Source organism: Hirsutella rhossiliensis, assembly GCF_020360975.1.
Source record: "Hirsutella rhossiliensis strain HR02 chromosome Unknown scaffold00001, whole genome shotgun sequence".
NCBI classification, from domain to species: Eukaryota; Fungi; Ascomycota; class Sordariomycetes; order Hypocreales; family Ophiocordycipitaceae; genus Hirsutella; species Hirsutella rhossiliensis.
In genome coordinates, this window is record NW_025408667.1 from 10519243 (window position 1) to 10544019 (window position 24777).

Sequence of the window (24777 nt, forward strand, 5' to 3'; positions counted from 1 at the left end):
CGCGGTGGCGTCTGCAAGTTCTTCACGCCCCCGACCCCATGCAGCAGCGGCCGGGCATGTCCACAATGCTTCTTTGTTCAGTGAGACCCGAATGCTCAGGCCGCAGCGATGGACTGTAGCGCCGACTAAGGCTGAAATGCACGTCGGCACGGCTCCACAACAGGACGACGGAGCTTGAACTTGCAGGAGAATATTGGACAATCGCGGCTTCGGGCCGTCGTCTGCTTGGGCCACTAATGATCCGTTCCCAGGGTAGCTTCCTGAAGAACTAGACGTGAGGCCTGTTGTTCTCTCGGGCGGTCGCACCCACTGGACCTCAAGCGGGGCCTAGCCGTGTGTACGCTGGAGGCTCAGTAAGGGGGCGAGCCTCATACATATATAGTTTCGACAATGCTACTGTCTAAATTGAAAAGCTGCAGAAGCTCGACCTTGGAAAGCCGAAGCAGCATCCCCCATGGCTTCAAAGCGTTTGAACATGATGTCCGTCTCGAGGTCCCGGTTGATCTGGTCTCGATCCCATGCATTCACGCGATCGCCTGCCAGCCCTCGTGGATCAGGATTACTGGCCATGCTCTCGAACCACTGCCGCCGCTCCCTCTGCTCCTTGGTTGGGTTCTGAGCCCGGTAGGCCGCTTTGAGATCCTCCCAGCCGTTTACACCGCGTGAGTCTTCGGCTACGTAGTGTCCAGAGCCATCGAGGCAGACAAAGTCGTCGGTGGAATCGGCACGTCCTAGGACTGTAAAATAATGCTCCCAGTTGTCACCGAAGTCGTAGGTGTAGACGATCTGGGGATCTGGCTCAAGTGTCAGGATAAGGGCGGTTACATAGGGATACTTCAATGGCTGACGAATACATACTTTGAAACTGTGCATCGTCCAATAGCTGGAACAGCCTGTACTTGTCGGCTTTCTTCTCTGGCGTGTTGGCGTGACGCCTCGTCGACTCGTGCATGCGATCGATGCCGGAAAACATGGTCTGTTCGACCGGGTCGACAATGCGGAAGAGATACTCCCTCGGCTCGGAAGCCGGAAGTTGATCGCCTGACGGGCCGAGGGCCATGCGTCTTCTCATGACTTCCATGACGTCGGTGGGCTCACGGTAATCTGGATCCAGGACTGCGAAGTCGAACGAATGCGTGGTCGCCCACCCAAACGCTGTTTGCAGCGCAAGGTGAAGGCCGTAGAAAGAGACGTGCGCCGGGCATGACAAGGTGCGCGTTACCGGCGGGTTCGTAATGTGCTCCGGGCCCAGGTGGAACTTGATGATGTAGTTGGGTCGAACACAGGCCCCCTTGTGAGATGGCCAGGCCGCCGACTGACACTCGCGCGAGCAGTATGCCGCCTTGCGGCATCTAGAGCACCGCTGGAGGGAGTTGGTGTCTAGGGCAAAGGAGGAGGGCTTTGTACAGCCCGCGTTGCCGCACTTGTCCATGGACGACATTGGACTGTCAGCAGACGACAGAAGTGGATGTTTGCGAGATCAGGGCGGCCAGCAAGGATCAGAAAATTTTCGAGGTGTTAGCACATGAGTTAACCTTAAGGGATTTTCCGATGATCTGCCGGATCCCGTGACCCGCCGGACACTGCACGGCCTCCATGGCGTAGTGGTGACACGTCTGGAGCCTCTGCGTCGCAGAGGGGTCGGTTCGAAGCCGGCTGGAGGCACCCCTGAGCGAACAGGGTACACCCGGGTTCCCGCCCGTCAACAGGGAACAGCGTCATGAGAGAACACAATCGGCGTACCAACCACCATCAATGACTAACACAACCACGCTTCAACTTCGGCACATCGCGCTTCAGTTGCTGGGAATAGGATGCTGAACACTTGGAGAAATTGACCTTCAAGCAGGTCTGTCATGGAGCGAACAGTGGAATGGTTGGCGCAGCGTAAGATGATCTGTGGGGCTTGGGGAGTCAAGGAACAAACGTGTTGAACTGTACTCTAGACAGTGTAAAGGCCTTATAGGGACCTCCCTCCGGGCGAAATAAATCCTACTACTACTACTACGGCCTGATCCGGTGGCGAGACAATTGTTTTTTTTTCAGGTGTACTCCGTACCCGTTGGCAGGTTACTTCGTACCTCAGTAAGCCAACTTGGGGCCCCTTCCCCTAAGTTGGGCGGAAAAGTCCCGGACAGCCCTAAAAGTCCCGGACAATCAAGCTTCCTAGTAAATTAATAGGGCTTCTGTTGGTAGGTCTCGTGCACGTAACAAACAGGGTATACCGGTGTGTCGTGTTATGCAATGAGGATTGATTCTCTATCTAGGGAGGCGAGGCCAGCGTGGAGAAAAAGGGGGCACGCTGTCCTCAGCCGTACACGTGACCATAAGGGTCATGTGCCGATCATGTGATCAGAGACGGATGCATACAAAGGATGAGTACCATTCCCACAGCTTCTGTTACCCGTGCCACGCCCCACTTTATTTGGAATTCGCAAGCTCCCACCTCATCAGTATTTTTCAACTCTCCCCTGTAAAAATTCTTCTCTTCTGCGGGCTGTTAGCAGCCTGTTAGTGGATGATTATTTTCAGGTCACCCGACCATGCTTCTGCCTCTCTAGCCCTAACGGGGCTCTAGCAAGCACCAAAAGGCAGACTTTGGAGAGTTCGTCTCCTCTTGGGAAGCTGGTCTCGAATAACGGCATGCCTCGCGCTGCCTCGCCTTCTGCCGCCTCGCGGCATCGCCTTCTTCTGCCGCCTTTACTGGCTGGCCTCGACTTCTGCCGCCTCGCGGCCCCGACCTCTTCTGCCGCCTCGCGGCCCGACTTCTTCTCGCCCTTCCTGGCACGCCTCGCGCTGCCTCGCACCCTCTGCCGCCTTTACTGGCTGGCCTCGCCTTCTGCCGCCTTGCGGCTCTGCCTCCTTCTGCCGTCTCGCGGCTCCGAACTTTGCCGCCTTGCGGCCCTTTCTGCCGCCCAGCGGCCACGACTTCCTCTGGACTGGTGGGCCGCGGGGGCCCCGAGGAGCTACAAGAGCCTAGAGCTCAAGGCCTCACCCGGGTGTCCCCCGGAGCTGCACACTAATCGACAAGACCTCCACCACCTGCTTGCTACGAGGAGCAGGCACGGGGACTTCGCCGACTGTCATAACCACGAAGTGGCCCCGGATCGAACGCTCCTGCGGGAGAAGACAATCGCCATCGGGGCGAATCCCCGACTAACATTGCTACACTCTCTGCTTCCTTTTTCTTTTCTTTTTCTTTCTGCCCCGTAGGCCCTCCTCGAGGGGGCTTGCGGCCGGCCCATGACTTCGTGGGCTTTCTCAGTCACCCGGCCTCGGCCAAAGACTGACTACTATTACGGCTTCACTGCCGTGCCTGGAACCCGCTGACGGGGAAGGGCCCTGAATTTCCGACCGGCCTCAGAGCCTCAGAATTGCTAGATGGAGTGGTTAGGTGCTACACACGGTCCTTAGTCCAGGTACTCGGGATATTCTATGTATCTAGTCTTCTCTAGCCTAGCACGTCTTTTGCCCTTATAGGGATGTCCCAGACGGTAATCAATACTACTACTACTACTACTACCAGCCAAGCTGGACACAGATGTTCTGGGGATAGCACGTCTGTCAAAGCGCTGTTGCACTCGATTCCCGTTCTTCATATTTCTTTACTCTGGGGTAGGTGTGGCTCTTGATTGCCATCATGGCAGAGCCTGAAATGGCGCCTCCGGCCGACGTGGGGGTGGGGCTGGATCCAACTAGCCCGTCGCCATTGACGCGTCCGACGCGAGGATGACGCCCAGCGCACGAGTGCAGGATACGTTACGAACGCTGGAAAATGCGACCGCGAGCTCCCAAGCGTGTCTCGACCCGAACGACGCGAGTCATATCGGTGGGCAACGAAAGCGAAAGAGGCGACGAGGTGAAGTCACGCAGCAATGCGGAGACCGCCAAATCGATGATGCAGAGGGTTCTAGAGATGCTGGCGAAGATGGGAAGTGAGATGGTGGAGCTGAAACATCGAGTATCCGAGCAAAGCGACACGATCAGGAAGCTGAGCGCCACGGTTTACAAGCAAAGCACTATCATTCAGGGACAGGAAGATCTGATCCGAGGCTTGGAAGCCCAGGCCCAGGAATCCAAGGAAGAGTTTCGACGTAGGAGCGAAGAGCACGACAAGGAAATGAAACAGGAGCACCGGGATCTTAAGAGAGAATTGGTTGGAGTGAAAGAGCAGCTACACCAGCTGATGCAAAAGCTGGATGTATCGGGCGAGGTGACTTTGCCAAGCGGCCCTCGAGCAACGTTTGCGGACGTCGCGCGCGCCCTGCCAAACAGCCCGCCCTCCACTACACGCAGCATACCTGGTCCAACCAAACAGCAGACAGCCAACGAGTCTGTCCATTGTACCATTGACACGTCTCGTGTAAGTGAGTCGAACAGGAACAAAGCGCAAATCGGGCAGATACGACAGGCCATCGAGGTTGAGATGAGAGCGAAGAACGGACATGAGACCTGGAGGTGCGCAGCAGTTGTGAGAGAATCCCGGAACGCCGACCGAGTCAAGATCGTCTGCAGAGATGAAGCCGAGCTTCAGCTGGTCAAAGAGGCGGCGCAGAAGACAGCCGTGGCTCGGTATATTAGAAGGTGAAGTCCTTGACCACTTTCTTTTGCAAAAGTGGAGATGACGCGTTTGCTGGCTGGCGATTTTCAACCTCGGCGACGACATACGCCTCACATTGCCTCCTTAGTCGCCGTAATTCCTCATGTTTCTCTCTGACGTATCGCCAAAACTTGTGCTGCTGTCCAAGTCCCTCGCCACCGAAGCCACGAGTGAGTTGGACCAGTTCCTCACACATCTTCAGTGCATCATCGATTCTGCCTTGGTCCCCATAACAGTGGACGAGGAACCACATTGCTTGGACTGGGCAAGTAAAATTGTTACCCAGAGCTCTTCGAATAAATGAGGCTAAACCGAAAATAAATGATATCACTTACCCCGATCCAGGTGCTCCCCATCCGCACGTTTCGATTGCTCATAATTGTGCTTTTGGATGACATCTTCCCATATGTCCGCCGCTTGCGAATATTCCCCTTGGCGCCAGTAAAGATGCCCATGCCAAGTTCGAGCTGCAAGGGTTCCAAGGTGAGTCTCACCCAGGTTTCTCTTGGCGGCGGGCAAGCCTTCTCGAAAGATCTCTTCAGCGTCGTCGAACTGACTCATTGCAGTTTTGATCTTTGCTAAAGTCAACTTGGATTTGAGTGTTTCGGGGTGTTCACGTCCGAGTTCCTTGACGCGGATATTCACCACCTCTTCACTCAACCGAAGGGCAAGTGCTAGGTGCTGCTCTCCAACGAACCCGTAGATTCCAGCCAGATCGTCTTGGGCTTCCAAGGTCTTCCTGTGCGTTGGGCCCAAAATCCTCTTCATTCCCTTGTACGCCAACTCTTGTAACCGGACCGCCTCTTCCATATCAAAATAGCGAAGCCTGACCTTGGCAAGGTTGTCAATTGCGGTATAGAAATTCTCGTGCTCGGGGCCAAACGCTTCCAATTTGGACAGCTTTTCGATCACTTCCTTATGCAATCGATCAGCTTCTCCAAGTCGACTGCATAAAAGGCATGTGCGGCCGAGAGTATCCATAATCCGTAAAGTCGTAGGATGACCTGGCCCGTAGTAGTTCTTGGCCGACTGAAGTACCTGGTACTGTAGTACTCTAGCCTCGTTGGTCCGTGTCTGCAAGACGTAGGTAGTCGACAACAAAAGAGCGATGTCGATACCATATTTGGACTCGGGGCCGAGTGTCGCGAATAGGTAATCCTTCACTTGAAGTTGAAGCTCCTCTGCCTTGGCCCAGTCTCCGCAACTTAGGTATACCAGACTGAACTTCACATACTCCCGGGCCTGAAATGTCTGTAGACCTTCCCAAGGTGTAGGCCATATCCAACGCCAAGGCCAATGGATGACTCGCTGATTGTCTTGTAAGCGTTTCTTGATTTGTTTCTGCAGCCTTCGCACGTGTTCCACGTGTGGATGAATCTGTCTTTTGAACCTTTCATCCTGAGGGGCATTTTCCCGTGGAGCTTGGAGGAAGATGGATTGCGCCAAAACTGTGGATGCCGACTGACACCATAATGCTTGCTCAGCTGTACTGGTGTCAGGTCTCTGTCGTACCCACGTATGCACCAATGGATGCATCCAGTAGCTGTTGTTTGCATCGTGATATGTCACCATGCCGAGGCGCACCAGAAGAGAGAGCGCGATACGTAGCCGGTCTTCATCGAATGGGGTGTCGTCCTCATCCCGCAGAACATGAGGGAGAGCGATCCTTTCCCTCCTCAGCTGTTCCGTGATTCCGATAGCCCAGCTGTAAAACTTGTCCATCCACGTGTGAGGTCGCCGAGGGGCTAGATGTTGTTCTTCAGTGTGTTCCGTAGCCTGGGCGTCTCCTCGCTCCCGCCGGGGGTTCGTTGCTGCAGTTTTGATAAGATCAAACTCGATGTTCTCACGGTAGAAGAATGAGAACATCTTTAATAGCTCGAGGGCATCCCTTGAACGCCGGTCGGTTTTGTTTTCGAGGCCGACATAGATCATCTCATATGAAGAATACACACTCATGCTAGACACATGCTCATCATCATGGCCATGGGAGGCTCTTCGACTTCGAGAACGGCGGATTTTGTTCCAAGTTCGTTCGTAGTATTCAGGATAGTCACTGAGTGAACACAGTTTGTCCAAAACGGTCTTTCCGGCATGGATGAGCGCGAGAGGCAGATATCCCAGGACTCGGGCGATTCGGTCTGCATGACTCCTCGTCGGCACTTCCCATGGACGCGGTAGCACGGCTGCCGCCAGAAGGAGATCACTAGCCTCCTCAGTCTCCAACTTATCGAAATGGAAAAATCTGGGACCTTCCGTTCCGTGCCTCCTAGTGCTTGGGTTGCGTGTGGTAATGAGTATGACGCCTCCTTCGCCCCCCGGGAAGTAGCGCGCCACATCGATCTCGGGGTCATCGGCATTGTCGATAAGAAGTAGCCAAGGTAACTGAAGGCCGGAAAGCCAGTTCTTTGCTGCGTTCTCGTTCGGTTCAACACCACCAACCTTGGCAATTTCCGAGTAGCAGCGTTGAGCGTTATCGCCAGAACTCCCATCGACCCAAAAGACGCCCCAGAAGCTGGTATCACCATTAATATTGTGTAATATAGCTGTGAATATGAAGCTTACTGTTCTCTATTATCCTGTGCAAATTTGCAGCAGAACTGGGTCTTTCCAGACCCGCCGAGACCGGAAATGACGAAGCGTTTCTGATGGGTTTGATGTTGGTGCAATTCTCCAATGCCGACTATGGATCTCAGTTCATTCAAGTGTCGCTGCCGGCCGGTGTAATAACTGCTGACATTTTGGGGAATGTCGAAATGCTCATTGAACCTGATGAGTGATGCCACGGCAGACACAGAATCGATAGAGTAGGTGGCCTACAACACATGAGCCGGTTTACTGCATGGAAGCTTGCAGAGTAACTCACATCGCCTGCACCGGCCAACGTTCCGGGGTCCTGGCGAAAATTGCTCATTTTGATTCTTAGCCTGGTGATTTGACGCCGCAACTCTTCTGGGAAGTTGCCAACCGCAAGATCCCTTGGTGGAAGCGATTGGCGTATGTACATGCTGCGTCAGTTAGCCAACTGCCGTATACTGAGTCCAGATTCCTATACACACATGTTCAGTGACAACAATAATACTTGAATGCTGTCCTGGTAATTGTGGATGCGGTGGCATAATCGGGAGTAGTCGTCTTGCCGGTTCTGGAATTTAATGGTCGCTTTGAGGCCATCGAATTTTCCAGCTATGACGGCATCTTTGTTTCCAACGACCTCGATCAGCAAGGCTTCGAGCTCTTTGACGGCACCTTTGCTGAGCAGCAAGGTAGATGCCAAACGTTCCTGAAGCTCCAAGGTAGCTCCATGGTCCGCTGGTGGGCTCAGGGTATCCCAGTCCTGCCTGCGAAACGGCAACTCCTCAACCAACTCATTGACATTTGCTAGAGCTTTGACTTCGTTGGCCAACTTGTCGACTTCACCCTGGATCTTTTTGGAGGCTCCTCTCAGAACGATAAGATAGTTAATGACACGGAAGGTGACATCTGTCAGCCCCGCCGTTCCAGCAGTAATGGAGAAAGGGTCCATGACATCTGAAGAAAGAGCTTCAAGTCTTGAGAGGCTGACGCTGGTGAACCAGAAGCGAGTGGTGGAGAAAACAATGAGTTCAGGAGCGGAGTCGTGAAATCTGTCCGACATTCTCCCTGGACTTACCGTGGGGCTGTCAGTTGGTCACAAACACTGGCTGTGTCGTGATCTGCGGGCCGGACCATGCGGCCTGAAATAAGCGCCGGATTTTGTCCAATGATGGCGAGCAATGGCCGGATATTGTGGGACTTAGTGTGATCGCGCTGTGGGCAGTTCACCCGCTCTAGCCAATCTGCAACTGCGCCTCGCTCCGCCGCTCTCACAAGTCCATTCGGAGCGTCAAGGCATCAATGGAGCAGGGATCTATTGTAAGCCTCCCTGCCCACATTTTCGGATATCGATGCTGATCACTGAGGAGGGTAAAAATTGCAGCCAATGCGGTACAGCTACAAGTCACGCGGCCTTAGCGCCTGGCGTGGGTGCAGGTACTTCTACTACCAGCTGATATCTAGTACGTTTCTTGTATTTTCAATTAGACGTTTTGTCAAGACCATGGTGTCAACCCACATGGACTAACGAACCTCGGACCGGATCACGCCAAGGAGCGGCCCGAATGCAAGCGCCGAGTCATCACCAATAGCAACTTAGTGTGTCCGCATTGGCGTGGTATGCAGGCGACCCCGCCAGTGCGACTACGGTATGTTCGGCTTTGTCCCTTCTTGGCAAGGACCTCGGTAACCCCATCTCAACGGAGCCGTGTTACTATCAACACGACGTAAATGGTCGCAAACACCCCCTTCCCACCCAACCACCTTGTTTTGTGACCCAGCGCTTGTTCATTTGGTGAAACGGAGAATCGCTTCAAACCACTCAGTCTCGTTACTTTTCGCCATTTGACGTTTCTCAGACAACATGGACAATCTAAGACTGTGGATGAGCGGCTGGCACATTGGCCTCCTTACCATTATTTTTTCAGTATTGAGCTATCTCCATGTCCAAAAGCGTCGCCAGGATGAAGTGAGACGATCACCTTCCTTGCTATCTCCCTGACTCACAGACAGACCAGGCCGATACGCTCTTTGGATGGCAGCACGGCTGCCAACCCATTAAAAAAAAACTGCCCTACAAGTGGCCGTTGGCGATTGATGTCTTCAAAGGCCAGTACAACGCATTGATGCGTGGAAACTTGCTCGCCTACCAAGCAGACTTCTTCCAAAAATTCAAAGTTGGCCAAACCTTTGAGGTCAGGCTCCTGGGCCGTGTCGGCTACTTTACCATGGATCCCACGAATCTAGAGCATATGCTACAGACACACTTTGACAGTAAGAAACCAGCCATACTTATGACAAGGCTTGTTTACATGATGTGCCTTCGTTAGAATGGGAACTTGGTAATAGTCGCGATGCACTTTTACCCATGATCGGCAACGGCATCTTCACCCAGGACGGTCAAGCCTGGAAGCATTCGCGTGAGCTTCTCCGACGACAATTTATGAGGATGCAATATCAGGACGTAACGAACTTTGAAGAGCCCGTCAATGACTTGCTGGCGAATCTGCGGCGTTGCGCTGGTGTTGTCGATCTTCAACCCGCCTTCTTCAGTTTCACATTAGCGACCACTATCGCTCTCATTTTTGGTGAGCCTTTCGTAGGCATCAAGCAAAGCGAACACGACACGTTCGCGGCAGCCTTTGACTACACGTCCTTAATCTCGGCGATGCGCATGCGACTAGCTGATTGGCACTGGGTTTATAACCCCCGTAAATACAGGAAAGCCTGTGCTCTGATCAACAACTATGCTACGCAATACGTCAATCACGCTCTGAAAGAAATGCACGAGAATGGGGAGGAAGCTGCTACCAAGCGCCATCCCTTCATCCTCGACCTTTTCAGAGGGCTCCAGAATCCCAAGTTGGTCCGGGATCAACTCATGAACGTATTAATTGCGGGCAGAGATACTACTGCCTGTCTGATGTCATGGGCGTGGTAAGGGATGTACAGCTGTGCTTGCAAGAACTCCTCACTGAAATGCCGCAGTTATCAGCTAGTCCGACACCCAGCATCCCTGGAGCGCCTTCGCCAAGAAATCATGTCTTTTACCACAACCGGGGAAAGGTTGACCAGAGCACACATCAACAAGATGACTTACCTTCGATGCGTCCTCAACGAGAGTAAGCGTTCATCAGTTCCTCATGTTCCTCACTTACGGTACCGAACTAACTCGTTCAGCCAATCGATTGTACACTCAAATCCCGGTAAACATTCGTATCTCTAGAGAGACGACTTATCTGCCAAAGGGTGGTGGCGAAAACGGCGAATCACCTTTACTAATTCCCAAGGGAACTGGTGTCGGCTTTTCCGCATATCACATGCATCGTAGCAAAGAAGTTTATGGCGAGGACGCAAATGAGTTTCGCCCAGAAAGGTGGGAGGGATCAGAGTTGCGGAATCTTGGATTTGCTTTCATGCCTTTCCATGGTGGACCAAGGTTATGCCTCGGAAGTGAGATTCCAACCTTTGGGGATGTCAACGTTGCTTCTAATGTTCATTTACAGAAGATTTTGCACTCACGGAGGCATCGTACGGCCTTATTCGTATCCTCCAAGAGTTTCCAAACCTCAGGATGGCGCCAGGCTCTTCGAAAGTAATGCCGGGCAGAGAGAAGCAGAATCTCACTATTGTTGTTTCAAGTGCTGAAGGGTGCAAGGTTCTGTTGCATTGAGCTGAGTTTCATTTTACCAGCTATGTAGTCGATTCAGGGGACTAATTAGCGTAGCAATTCAATGATCTGAGTGCGAGGTTGGATTATACATTTGAATGAAGGAATGAATGAATTTATTCTGCCCGGAGGGCTCGCGGCCACTAAGCGTCTACACAGGAGTTCATTTAGGACAGCCATCACCTCCCCTAGCTGGTTAAGGCCCTGGCTAGCCAGCACACAGCTCTGACTATCCAGCACACAAAATCTTAGTAAGTGTGGCTAGTAGAGGCGCAGCGCCGATACCACAAATTTTAGTGAATGCGAATTCCCCGCCCCTACAGCGCGCCCCCTAGTAGAGTAGAATTTGCATCCTCACCAACTTCGTCAAATTGAAGCTATTCGCGCCGCCTACCTCTTGTATCGCATCGTCAACGCCGTCAACGCTAATGGAGTCTCTTCTGCGCCAATACTTTTCCACCTTCCAAGAGGCTAAAGCTGATTGCAATGCAGTAGCAAAATCACAAGGCTATGCGGTTGTTATGGCCATGAAGAGGCCTAATGCCGCTGCCCCTACCCATATCTATATACGTTGCTTAAAGGGTCGAAGATATGTTGACGACAGCAATGAGGCTATCGCTAAACGCCGCAAAACAAGCACCCAGATGACCTAATCCCCCTTTCACCTAGTAATGAAGCTTGACCAGGCCAAGGCCTCCTAGCCAGTCTCATGCCCCTCAAATAGCGCGCATAACCACCCCTTTATCGAGCCAATAGCCTAAGCAAAGTATTAAAAATAGATTATCTTAAGATACTATAGTGAAATCATTTATCTATGTAGTTGGCTTATGGCTAGTTTTCATTACAGAGCAACTATTAGCATGTTCCTCTGAAGACCCTGAGCTAGCTGGCATCACAACGAAGCAAATACACAATGCCCTTGCTTGACATTGTTATTATGATCTTCCTAGCCATACGCTGCTCCAGTTTCTCTATGATAACCTCGAAAAATCTAACTTCTTTCTTTAGGACACTCATGATCTGTCTGTCATGCGCCGGAAGTGCTTAGCTAGGATAGACAGCTAAACGATTCTAAATCTTAGCTAGATTATATATCCTGCATTTAAGTATGAGGCTACATAGCTTTATAAAGTCACTGCACGTAGATCCCGGCCACCGCAACTTATCGGCCACCCAAAAAAATCGCGTCCGTTTTGACAACCATCAATTCAATCGCTATTTACTCACCGCCAGCTCGCACTACGATGCAGTCTTCATCAATTTCGGATACCTTCGAGTCATTTACATCGGGCTCTCCATTATCAGCTTTATTGACTGCCGATTGCGCTCGCCGTATCGCTTCAATGTTAGCGAACCTCGAATTAGGGCTGGTCTCAACCTTCTTTCTCTTCTTCGGCCTGACAGCCTCCAATTGCGTTTCCAATGCTTGGATTTGCAATTGAGCCTTTGCCAGAAGGCCATCCTTTTCGTCAAACCCCTTTGTTATCTTTTTGAACAGCAATTTCTTCGTAAGTACGTCGTCATCCAACTGGTTGAATTGGAGCACCTGGACCTTCAGGTCTTTGGGCCGCCTTGGAGTCGACCACGCAATCTGTGAAGACTCAGATTGCCAAGCATCGGTAGTAAAAGGGCTGCTTAATGCACTGGTGGCTTTTTTTTGCATCCTTCTTGCCCTTCTTGCTGTTCTCCAGCAGTAGAGGGCTCAGAAGTGGCTTCGCGACCGACACTGGCCACAGACCGGTCGCTTTCCAACCACTCTTGATATTTGACGCAGAGAGCGCTTGTTCGCGAGCTCTCTGATAGCAGATGAGAAAGTTTTGCTTTCCAATGGGGCTCGAATCGGTCAAGAGGCTGAGGAATCCGAGCTGTTTACGGTAGTAGTGCTTGAGAGGGGAGAAGACAGACAAATCGAGCGGTTGCAAGACATGAGAGGTATGGGGAGGCAGATGAATCAGATGAATCTTATGCTGATAGCATGGATACATGGAATACACCGTCTCGTGGCTTCCATGTCCGTCCAATACTAGCAGTCTTCGCTCGGTAGGGTCGGATGGCCGGGTCCTCGGGATGAACAGCTCTTCAAGCCACTCCGCCGCAGTGTGATCTGAAGTCCAGCCGTTTTTTTGTCGCAGTCAGTTGCCAGTCCCTGAAAATACTGAGATCTTGTAAACATCACTGCTGTTGAACCGATTTGCCCTTGAAAATGACGAAAGGAGGGAGGCAGGTGCCTGTGGCGGAGACGCACTAGATGAACGACGTCCACACCCGAGAACCTGGCATTTTTTTCTGAATAGACCGTCGCTCTGCATTGCCAACGATCAGACCATTCTCCCCTAGTCCCTCCATGATGCCTGCTTAATCCATGTTGTACCTGTTCTCGGGCTTAATAGCCTGAATCTCAGGAGGGAAGAATTTCTTAAACCAAGGCCGAATTACCTCAGTGGAAGCACCATTGACCTGCGTAGAATCTCTGTGATGGCACTTCTGGGTCCGAATTGCAGGATTCCTTCTTTAGAATTGTTGCATCCAGTGTTTTCCGAGTGGTACGTGGTCTCCTTTGACGACCAGCATGCGTTGCGCGAACTGCTTGATCTGCGAGTGGGTGTGGGAGGGAGGCCCAGAGCGTCCTGGATTAGAACCCATTGAGTAAGCTGGTTTTCTTGCGTCTGGGAAAGCCTCTGAAGAGGAGAAAATGCATCTTTTCTACATTCGCGGCCATGCAGGCGGTCGTAAAGAGTAGCCCTCGGAACACCCTATTGTTTGGGACAAACTTATCGTGGTTTATATTAGCAGAACCAACTAGGCATAGTCTAAGAAATAAAGTATAAGTCACTTAGTAATAAGTCTATAGTCTAGGACTTAAGACCATAACCAGGTATTAATATGATTAGAATTAGAAATAATTATGATAAGAATTATATTAAAGTTGTTAAGAGCTATTAAGCTATCTATTGAAAGGAGTAGAATGGGGTAGCTATACCTATTTATTTATCCTTCCTAGAATATTCAGTAAAGGTAACAATCTATTTTTAGATCGGTGGATCTTTGAGATGATCTAGTGAGCTGGATCAGTAGGAGGATCGTTCTATGATCCAAATGATCCGTCACGTGACTTGCGCGGTCCGATGTTCTTCCTTGGTGGGGGACCTTCCCCTTATGGCTATATGCCCGGTTGCGGTCATCCGCTAATAAAGAGCCTGATTATAACTAACACTTGGTCGGGTTGTAATAAATAACTTAATTAATAGATTTATACAAAGGATATCTTATAAGTAGAGGATGCTGCTTAGCTACCTACTATATAAGCAAAAAAGTTCAGATACTCTAGCGTAGTAGCAACACGTTACCCATTATAGGACAAATGCGCTTTAGTAGGCAGGCGTGATATCTGTAAGGCCAAGTACTCTTTAACCTTGGGGCACTCTGCATTAATTGCGTAGAACAAGTATGTTAATACCATGCCAGGCCGCAGGGCGATCGTTAAATATTCTCCTAGCCTCTTAGAGCCTCTCTAAAGAGCATTAAAGGACTTCATTGTCTCGTGGAGCCAACGTGCAACCCTTCTAGGCCAGGTTTGTTGGCCCGCCTCCCATATGTTCTGTTAGGTCCTTTAAAGGCCTCAAGAGGTTCAAAAAGTTACCCGGATCGATCCAATTCTGTAGGGTGAGAGTATCTCGTGAGATATCGTATTTGTCCCCCTCCGTAGTGGTAGTTCAGAAGAACAGCTCGATTGTGTGGCGGGGTTCTAGTGTCCGTTCAATCGTGGCGTATGCGGAATTCCGGGGGATGCCGCCGTCAGTCAACCAAGCTCTTCTCTGTCCTTCCGCGAGCTTACTTCAATTAGCAATCTACCCGGTCTAACATCTCTCTCACTAGCGGAAGGCAGCTCGCCAAAGTGTATGAAAAGCTCCGAGAGGTTTGTTCCATCAGTCATAAGTACCAATCCTCGAGAGGCGCCCTCAATCAACTTGCTTCTCGCACCCGATTCGGTTTAATAACTCCTTCCGGTCACCGCCCCTACCAAGGCTCACACCAGACGAGCCTGCAATTCTCCTGGCACTAACCCTGGGCTTCCGCCTTTGGAGGTCAGTAGCCTCGACACGGTCTTCGAGCGGTTGAACTCCCCGGTGATTCATAATATCGGTACACTCCGGATCAATCTCCTCTTCCAGGTCTTCGCCCTCGTCCTCACTCCGTATATCATCAGCACCGATGCCCTTAATAACACGGATGGCGACTTGGACAATCATGAAGAACCAAATAATGGTAAGGGCCTGGAGAAAACCTAAAGCACCAAGGAATCCCCACCGCACATTGTCGCTGTAGCAAATGGTGCCTGCTGGCTTCCAGAATGGTTCAAGCATGTGAGACCAGCCGTGATTGGGTAGCGGGGTCGGCCCAATCGGATCATCCTGGGGGCCGTGGTAGCAACCGATGGGGATGATTTCAGCCATGTGAGTCCAGATACTCCACATGGTTATGATATAAAGGACGTGACGGGCGACGAACCACGACAGCATGAAGAAACCGAACACGATGTCGCGCAGTGTAGAATATCCAAGGTATTTTAAACACTTGGCGAGCTAAGCGATGTCAGAGAGCTATCGCAAAAGAATAAGTAAGGGGTTGGAAGGCTCACTGGGAAGAAAATATCGACCACATCCATCAAGACCAAGATCAAATTGGCGACACGAGTTAGGTGCATGGCGTAAGAGGCAGAAATGAGTACGACCGTCACAATGTGATGGGCCAGCATCTGCCAGTGGTCTTTACGCCGCTCCTCGATGTTGATGACGATGATCTGCTGCAGCCAGAAAGCCCACTGACCCAATATATATGCCTTTGTAACATGAGAGAGTCCTCTCGTAGGCCAGTCCGTGAACATCTCCCTCAGGTTCAGGAAGTATTTTGAGGTGCAGTAAATGTACTAGAGATGGCCAGTTAGTTGTTCAGTGGATTGGAAGAGCAGCATAGAGCATGAGCAACGTACCAAGCCAAGGGTCCAAAAGACTGAATAGTAGCACAGGAGCCATGATTGTTCGGAGAATCTTGCAACATCCTTCCGCTTAGATATGCCCCACCGTCTAGCTAGTGGTGCCAGAATATACTTCATGAAACAGGCGCGGACACCGGTGAAGAGGACAACGCAGAAGCCGAGGAAGAAAAAATCATCGCCACCAGCGGCGTACTTTCCCGTAGTTGAGTTATAGTACGACGACAAAAAGAATTTGGACGTGTAATATCGGGCCTTAGGCACGCACAAGTGCGTGAGGAAGAGAAGGGCGACGAGGTTGAACGATATGGCTGTATATCAATTGCAGGTATCAGCTCTTCTGGCTTTTAATGTTTTAACGGACCAAGCACTGCTACAAGGATCGTTGTCCCCGCAGCGTAAAGCTTAGATTTCCGTTGGGGACGGAGGGGGCAGCGAGCTATTTTTGCCAGCGAAGCACACTCGAAGGGTTCAAATAGGCGAAGAGGGAGATCAGGCGCAGGAAGCCACGTACCGATTTGAATATCGAGCAACCAATTGGCGAAGTTCCTCAAGGGGTTGTTGCCTTTCCGCTCGACTCTCCGGATGGCAGCATGATCATGCGACTTCACGCGCGAACTCGAGGGGCTCTTCAACGTGGCGTTTTCTGTTTTATGCTCCGTTGCCAGCGTAACTCGTGTTGTTGGTACCAGTGGCGTCACCGTCGCAGGTGCGCCTTCGGAAACGTCATGCTTGGTGTTAGATCCGCTCATGATGAGACTCGTAAAGGCAGTCGAGCGCCTAATGGAATGCTCGGAGGGTTGTTCAAACTTTGCGGCTCTCGTGTCGTTTGCGGGCTTCTGTCCACCTGCCGTAGGTTTGCAAGTTTGCGACGGTCGAATTCCCTCGGCGACAAGAAAGCCCCTTTTGTGGCGACGAGTGAAACAACAAATCAGGGCGGGGTTCTTCGGGCTTCTACCAATAAGGACAGGCGGGCTCCCCTGTAATGTTGAGGGGAAAAGGATATTCCGCACATGCCCCCATGAGTGGTACCTCCCAACACATTTCTGACCAAGCCTACAATTACCACCTTGTCCGCACAAACTGCCCAGCCATTAAGCATTTTAGCTTCTCTCCAACAGCGAGCATGCTGCCCTCTGTGTTGACCGACTTGAATTTCTCTCCTGGAGCATTGACATGGACGGGAGTCGTCATTGCGATAACCGTGTCTATCTGGTGCGTGTCCTCTTATCAAGCTCGAAAGCCGGCACAACGGCAGATACATTGTAAGTCTGAAGGTTCCGTCATCATCCCGTCTCTTGGCTTGATCAGCACGACTGCGCGTGGACTGTGTCAGCCGAGTTGAACCACTAGCCATATCCGTTTGACGGCTACGCTCAGCCCGCCAGTGCTGCTACCTTCGCTTATACTGTGGTTATTGCAGCTCCGTCCCAAGCGGCCGATCTACCAAAAGCACCGTCCAGGCCAAGAACACAATCCGAGAAGCTCTCGATTCTTGATCTGAATGTTCGATAAACTCTCGATGTTACCGTATGCAAACGGCTCAGACCTTCGAGACAATTTGGCACAGGCCCATGGCCTGCCAAGGTAATCAGAACGAAGTCCCTTTCAGGGGAGAGCAGTGACGGCCAAGGAAAAAAGAACAGGGCACAGGGATATAATCGTGGATTAAGGCTCAGGTTGGCTGCCTGTTCCTACCCCAGGCAAGCAGTGCTGGTGGGATACGATACACTCGCTGCATGCGGCAGTCGTTGACTTGACGGAAACCCTCACGTATCATCCCAAAGAATCACATGTCGGGCATGATCAACTCCGCCGTCTGCACCGGGGACAAGACCGCCAAGGACGTCATGAACTACTGCTACTCCAGGATCAAGGGCAAGAGTGGGATCTTACGAAAGATGTGCAACTCGACCAGGCCCACCAACACGATGAGGTGGTTGAGTCGCCGATGAGGCCGGATCCGAACGACGAGATGTGCAACCAGCTGGGCTACGGGCGTCTCGGTCACCTTTCTGCTCTTCTTCTTCTTCCTGTCCTTCTTGCACATCACGCTCTGGGTCGTGAACCCCCACGGGTCGTTGACCTCGCACTCGGGTCGGCACTCGGTCGCGGTCTCGACCTCGGTCTCGGGTGTGGACTTGGGCTCGACCACGGGCCTGGGGGTGGCCCCGGTGCTGTTCAGGATGGCGCTCGTGCCCGACCTCTTGACCCCGACGATGGCCGTGGACCTGCCCTTCAGCGTGGTGGCCTCCTTCATCAGCCCCATGTACACGTACTTCCTCGCCTCCTGGGTGGTGACTTCGTTCTTCAACAACCCCATCTTCGCGCACACATAGACGATCTCGAACGCGCTCAGGGACCCGTCCAGCCTGCCGCTCGGGAGAACCGTCATGAGCATGTCCCCGAACACCTTTAGGTCGACGGCCGACACGATGGTTGTGAACGAGTCTGCGTTTATACTCTCGATCGTGTACTCGTAGTTGATGATCGTGTTGTTCTCATGCTCGATCCACATCGGCTTCGTGTTAGAGTTCAGGACCAGCACGATGCTCCCGTCCATGCACACTAACTTGATCGCGCAGTTGTTGTTGCCCATGGCGGCCATCGTGTAGATGTGGATGTGCTGCTACGAATGCGTGCCCTGGCCTCATGATGCTGGTGATGAGTGTAGTATGCTTCTATTTATAGATAAGTGCCCCGCCATGTAGGACCCCTGTGTGGGCGAGGATGGGAGACTTTGCCTCACTGTGCGGGGTTTCGATGCTGCTTGTGCTTTGCTGGCGAATCCAGCCTTGCAGGATCACATGTGTGTCCGACGGTGATCTTCGCGATGAATCCAAATGCGGTGTCGTTATTGTGCATCATGGCATGTGCTCCAGAAGTCGTTTTATTCAAAATTAGCTACAATTGGCGAAAGGCTCAAGAGTCTGTAGTGTGATCACTTTGGAGGGAAACAGCTACATTTGGCGAAAAGGCTCGAGCGTCTGCAGTGTGGTGTAACGTCAGAAAAAGGTGGTTGCTTTTCGTGGCCAAATATGGCTGATTTGCGGGTATTGAGTCATACATAGCCTGGCAGAAAAGTTGGTAGTCCGCCATCCCCCACGAATTTTCATCTGAGCTCGTCCCACGTTCCTCGCGCGACTCACAGTATAAGTAATTCCTTCGCACAGAGTCATTCTGTAGTTGCCCTACCCCCAAGTCTACAACATCATGAGTAAGCAAGCTTCTAATCACGTATCAGTCCACGTGACTTTTCATATGCATTACTCAAGGGCGCCACTGCTAGAAGTCTTCTCGATCCCGGCTCGACTCGGAAGCATACGCTCCGGTCTCTCCGAGGCTGTTGCTTCCGAAGGTCAATTTTTTGAGCTTTTAAGCCCCGCATCCCACTTGTTGTATCTGAAGGCCAATTTTCTGGAAGCTTCTAAGCCCCGCATCTCACCTCATGATCACCCCACAACCCCACGAGCCTATGACTCGCAGTGTTGAGCCGAGGAATCTCAAAATCCGTTGACTTTGTGTCGTTTCTCCTTCTGCGACAGACATAAACAGTACTGTAAGGTATCATTACTAGCAAACGTTGACATAGAACTAGAACCAGAACTATGTAACAAGAGTCCAGGCTCTTCGCCCGAATTGCAGACGCGGGCGATCGACCGGCGGCTGGCATGAAGAAATAGCAACGGTGACTTGGACGGTACCCGCTTGGGCTCTCAAGATGATTCGACGATTTGAAGAATTCGTTCGTTGTGCAGATCAGGAAGCGCAGTTCCGCTTGCATCAATATCCAGCCTGCGCGAGGGAAAGTTCTTCAGATAAGAAGAGAGGCCCGTGTTGAGAAGGCGGATAAAGCGGTGGTGCTTGGAACAGTCAATGGCGGCATTTCAGTTGGACGTTTAGTATCTAGGATCAATATACAAACTCCAGGGTGGCGAGGTTGGCCAAGGGGCCTTTGACCAGGCGATACAGGGGGCCACCTAGTGTCCATTATCGACACTTGTAAAAGTCAGGCAGCGCTCTCCGCGTCTGCCGTGATCTTCTGGAGTGATTATGCAGCTGAGCCATCCCTGTGGAAGAAAAAGGGGAGGGAACAGCCCTGGTACTTTCGTATACTTACGCCGCAGACCTCAAACTACCGCTGTTCTACTGTATTCATTAACAGGTACGGAGGCGCGTGGCTAGGCGTGTTTCGTCAGCAGTGTGTTTATAGTGTGTTTTTACGTCCTTTCGTCCTAACCGGTTAGGTAGGCAGCCCACAAACCAGCTGGCACGCTTGCTTGCCTAGAATCTTCGAAGCTAATCGATTGCATCCCGGTCAACTTCCCAGACTCTCCACGACAAAAGTATCCCAGCCCATCGCCAGAGACAAGCCATCTAGAGATCACTGATGGCATCATCGTAGGCGGCTGACGGGCTTGTAAAGCTGGCCTGGATCTCCTGCGGGGGTTCCAAAGCTTATCCTTTCATCTTTGTCCAGGGGAAAGAGTATCTTCCTAATCCTGAGACAGAGCGGCTTGACAACATCCAGCGACTCAGGAAATCCACTCATAATCTCCTCCCGGGCACAGCCGGTTCGCAAGTCAAGACCAGTTTGCTCCTTAAGCCTCCTTCAACGGCCAACTTGGAGATTCCATCCTCGATGGCCACCTGCAAGATTCCGTCCTCTTAGTAGACCGACACGCGCGTCCGTCCTCTCGAGCCATATAGAAAGTGTCGTAACTGCGGTCCGCCCACCCAGTCTTCCGTCGCTTCCATTATATGCTGCGCTCCGCAGATTGTCAGATCTGTTTCGCGCTGCCTTGCAAGATCTCCCTGGCAAGGCCGACCGTGTCTCGCAGAAGTTCGTCCATTTGCATCCTGTCTGTACCCGGAACAGCCAAGCGACGCAGTGTCGTCCCTCCTACTAACCAAGGTGCTTCGTCGTTCTCTGTGCGGTTGCAAGTGCGCCGGTGCTTGTCAATCGTTTCGCTGTGACTGTTCCACTTCTTGTCGTTTACCCAGCGCGGCCTTGTTTCCATTCCAACAGAGCAGCCCAAAGCACCCCAAGGGTGTCCTATTCCACAACCCATATGTCCATCGTTTGTAGGCTCGATTTCGCGGTCGTGGGTCGGATGGTTTTTAAAGTGTTCCCCTGTGGCTTGTGGGCGGTAGGGCTCGCGAGCCCTACACGCAACCGTAGCCCATACCAGCGGACAAATGCTGGATGGTGTTGACTCTTCTTGGCTCTGCGAATGTCCCCAGGCAAAAAGCATTCCCAGGTTCCCAGCCAGCACCGCGTGGAGGTGAGAGTCGTCGCTGGCCTATGGAGTCCGACATGGGTGCAAATTGAACCCGTGTCGGCTCATCCACGGGTAATAATTACAGCACTAGTACCATTTAGGAGTAGTCTCTTGGTATAAATAAATATGATGCAGTGCCAACAGTCAACTGTGAGCATCCTCTCTCGTAATATGGATTCCTCCGCCCTACCAGACCCTCCCGGCTCTGTCAACGAAGCCGAGGTCGAAAGCTTTCTGTTGCCGGCTGATCAGGCTGAGCTGATCGAGACATTTCGCAAAGATGTCCGCCTCTGCGAGTCCGACGCGGGAAAGTTCCGGCTGTGCTCACAGATGCGCAACTGGCTTCTTGTTCAGCACACGCAGGTGGAGTTGCTGATCGCTCTCTTCGAGCGTGTTATGCTGGCCGAGTGCCCCGACTACAGGAGTTACAAGAAAAAGAAAGCGAAACCCGAGAAGACGCAGTTTGATGCGGAAGAGTGGGATCGCTTCATCGGGGTTGCCGCGAGCGGATCAGACATGATCACGAAGTGCCTCCCGCATCTGAAGGCCGTCAGCTTTCGCTGGGGTCGGGATAGACTCCAACACTACAACTGGCCTTCCAGAGGATGGAAATTCTGCAAGACGCTGGGGGCGGTCGCGAACAAGATGGGATGGCCTGAGTTCGTAATCAAGGGAAACCAGCTGTTACTGCGAAGAGCGCAGATGGACGGCAAATTTAGGAGCCACCGCATTCGAGACTCTCCTGATCCACTCAACCTGGTCGAGCTACGGAATCTCGTCAAATGGACAGGCGAGGTTCCGTACACCAAGGACAAGGACCCCCAGAACGTCTCCCTTCCGTTCAGAGAGATTTTCGTCGAAGACCTGCCCACCGGCTATGGTTTCGACGAGCACGGCCTCATGATCCGGCGCCCATCTGAACCTTTAATGGGAGCCGTGTCGGAAGATTCTCGTCTCGACACTACCGTCGAGAAGATTACTGATTCAACCCTGGCAGAGGAAAATGTTGGGTCATCTATCACTGTAGGCGAGAAGATCGAGGATGTTAACTCAGGTCATTCCCCATTGTCGACGCCTCTGAGCTCGCCGCCAGGTTCTCCCGCCGCTTTGTCCTCTGCTACTCAAGTCTGGTCCGGGATCGCCGCAGTCGGTCCGGACGACATATCTCCACGTGGTGATAGCGATGCCGAAGACCCCCGGCTACCTGAAAATCAATTACCCAGGCAGATTCTTCGCTCACGAGGGAAACAAAGCGAGGATGGCAGAACATCCGCAGATGGTACCGAAAATGTTAATCAACACGCTACGAATGGTCCGGCGGCCGTGAGGCTCCGCCCACGCCGAAATTACCACGAAACGCCGCTGAGAAATTTCCGACCAGTCAACCGCCAGCCCAACACTGCGGGTCGGTATACGAAGCGGTGTTGTCCGTCCGAAATACCGCCCACGCTCCTCACCCTTCTGGACAAGTTCGATGGCCGTGCGATCGGGCTGATGCTATCCACATTCAACGTTCCCTTTCAGACCATGTGTTACGCACATCTTCAGAAGTTCGCACAGGCAGTGACCAACACGGAGCATTTCGAGTCGCCTCGGAAAGCCGAGAAGGACCTCTACATAAATGACTATGATGGAGGCGCAACTCCCCGACGGCGACGTGCTTCACTCCCCGACATCATCGACAGTCCCCCCCCGAAAAGGTTCCGGCTTGGTGATCCAGATACGTCCATTCATGGACCTCTGCCTGATTTTCGGCAAGATAGGCTTCTGAAGTACGATCCAATTCGTGATGAGGCCTATCGCCAGAGGGTGCTTACGGAACTGGCGTCCACCGAGCACAAGCCGAACTCTTGGGGTAAACGAACGGATGAGTTGGTCTCCCGGCTCTTAGGCAAGAGTAGGCCGCCGACGGACGAAGAGGCGTACTTCTTACGTGGAGAGGAAGCAGCCCAAAAGGTCGAGCTTGGGTTCGTCGACGCACCTCTTTTTACGCAGGATCAGCAGCGGTTTCGATGGCGGGGGGAGGATCGCCCCATTTCGCAACTCTTCCGTCACATGGAAGATCTCGGTCTAAATCGGACCGTGTCCGTTCAGATACCCTCTCGCCATTTTCTAGAGGAGTCCTCCAAGAGTAAAACGCTTCGAGAAGTCCGGGAGGTTCCTCAAACAAAGGCCGACGGACAACCCCTGGAACCTTCTTGATCTCCAGAGCCCGTTGCCTCCGACTCTACCATCTTTCTTGGAAGGAGACAATTGCCAGCTTCTCCTCCGAGTGCGTGATGCCATTCTGATGGGCAGCAGCGCCCAAAGGATAGCAGCGTCTGGAAAAGATTGGGCGACATGGCGCAACGTCATAGAATGGGCACTCCTGGCGGAAGGAGGGCATAGTACGGCGCCGCATATGGATAGCCATGGTTTTTCAACCTGGATTACGGCGCAAGAAGGGCAGATCGGCTTCGGATGGTTGTCCCGCCCAAGTGAACAGGACGAAGACGCATGGATGTCTACTCCACACGGTTACACTGGGGGCCAATGGAGACACGTCGTGCTCTCGCCAGGGCAAACGGTGTTCTTCCCATCCGGCACGATCCATTTTGTTTTTAGGGTGCGAGGAGTACAAACATTTGCGCTGGGTGGTCACATCCTTCAGTGGTCTGGCCTTGAACGATGGCTTCATGTGGTCATCAGTCAAACGAAGAACCTCGAAATTACGAATGAGGACATGGTGTCGAGTGCGCCGGTGTATGTTCATGCGGTTAAGACACTAATTTCCAATAGGGTGCACGCTGGCAGGGAGGAGGAGTTGGGCGGTCGCAATGCAGTTAACAGATTCTTCACCTTAGTGAAGGTAGAGAGCTATCATATTTTCCCCATATTGATGATCGCTAGGCTGATGCTGGCCAGGAATTCGACAGTACTGTCGCGAAAAGCTCGCGTACCACGAAATGAACATGGCATCTTCGCCTTCGGCGCAGACCGCAATTCCCGCCGACAGCAGTCAGGTCGAGCCTTGGGCGAGGCATTATTGTTTCCTGGTGTTCTTACCCCGGAATAGTTGCTTGGTAGGTAGAATGGTGAATTGGGCTTTTGTTGACTTAAAGCCGTCGAAGCTATGCTGTAATATTTTCTTGATAACTTTAACCCCCGCTGATTGCGTCCCTGATTCCACGCGGGAGTCACTATTCGCGCCAAATTAGTGATGGATTCGAACCTTCTAGGTGACAGCGTCACCTATGCTGCCTGAGTGGCGACATCACTATCCCGACTACACCTTGACGGCCCGATGCGGAAGAGCGAAGTAGCGTCCGCCCACAGACGACCAGCCTCTGATGATGACATGAACAGCGAGACCGAGTCCGGCTTGGGATTTGCGAACACTCCGCCAAGTTCACTTGCGCAGGAATCGGCTGGAAACTTATTCGCCTTGCCTCACCGCGGCGCTCTGGCCCTTTCGGCCGTTGGAGAACTTCGCGACGAACTTACAGCACATGGGCCAAGCCATCGACATCCAAATCGCGAGAATTTGAACTCGATCTCGAGCGCACTGAACCACCAGCGCGCTCTCTACGCGGCAGGCGCATATCAGGAGCCAGGGTCGCTGCAGCAATGCTTGAGTTCAAGGGACGACTTGGACGAGCCACCATCACCTCGCCCGCTTCTT

At 52.3% G+C, this 24777-nt stretch overlaps 6 protein-coding genes across 6 annotated transcripts; 2 read left to right on the plus strand and 4 right to left on the minus strand.

The window, feature by feature from the left end:
• Positions 1-393: 393 nt before the first annotated feature.
• Positions 394-1432, minus strand: HRG_01300 (plasmid pRiA4b ORF-3-like protein; the record flags this gene model as incomplete). The annotated part of the gene is made up of 2 exons (XM_044859771.1): positions 394-794; positions 859-1432. The coding sequence occupies 2 exons, from the start codon at positions 1430-1432 to the stop codon at positions 394-396; spliced, it is 975 nt and encodes a 324-aa protein (XP_044726171.1).
• Positions 1433-4798: 3366 nt separating this feature from the next.
• HRG_01301 (Mitochondrial substrate carrier) lies at positions 4799-8123 on the minus strand (the record flags this gene model as incomplete). The annotated part of the gene is made up of 10 exons (XM_044859772.1): positions 4799-4861; positions 4936-5152; positions 5298-5515; positions 5639-5842; positions 5906-5941; positions 6170-6803; positions 6864-7112; positions 7163-7413; positions 7464-7605; positions 7657-8123. The coding sequence occupies 10 exons, from the start codon at positions 8121-8123 to the stop codon at positions 4799-4801; spliced, it is 2481 nt and encodes an 826-aa protein (XP_044726172.1).
• Positions 8124-9035: 912 nt separating this feature from the next.
• On the plus strand, positions 9036-10770 carry HRG_01302 (cytochrome p450 domain-containing protein; the record flags this gene model as incomplete). Its single annotated transcript, XM_044859773.1, has 7 exons — positions 9036-9140; positions 9190-9445; positions 9502-10108; positions 10160-10293; positions 10352-10377; positions 10544-10624; positions 10678-10770. 7 exons carry the CDS (start codon positions 9036-9038, stop codon positions 10768-10770), a joined length of 1302 nt encoding a protein of 433 aa, XP_044726173.1.
• A 4130-nt stretch (positions 10771-14900) lies between these two features.
• HRG_01303 (TLC domain-containing protein) lies at positions 14901-16586 on the minus strand (the record flags this gene model as incomplete). The annotated part of the gene is made up of 5 exons (XM_044859774.1): positions 14901-14911; positions 14989-15424; positions 15481-15768; positions 15832-16145; positions 16349-16586. The coding sequence occupies 5 exons, from the start codon at positions 16584-16586 to the stop codon at positions 14901-14903; spliced, it is 1287 nt and encodes a 428-aa protein (XP_044726174.1).
• A 1109-nt stretch (positions 16587-17695) lies between these two features.
• Positions 17696-18442, minus strand: HRG_01304 (uncharacterized protein; the record flags this gene model as incomplete). Its single annotated transcript, XM_044859775.1, has 1 exon — positions 17696-18442. The coding sequence occupies one exon, from the start codon at positions 18440-18442 to the stop codon at positions 17696-17698; it is 747 nt and encodes a 248-aa protein (XP_044726175.1).
• Positions 18443-21287: 2845 nt separating this feature from the next.
• Positions 21288-22443, plus strand: HRG_01305 (uncharacterized protein; the record flags this gene model as incomplete). The annotated part of the gene is made up of 2 exons (XM_044859776.1): positions 21288-22139; positions 22210-22443. 2 exons carry the CDS (start codon positions 21288-21290, stop codon positions 22441-22443), a joined length of 1086 nt encoding a protein of 361 aa, XP_044726176.1.
• Between the last annotated feature and the right edge of the window lie 2334 nt (positions 22444-24777).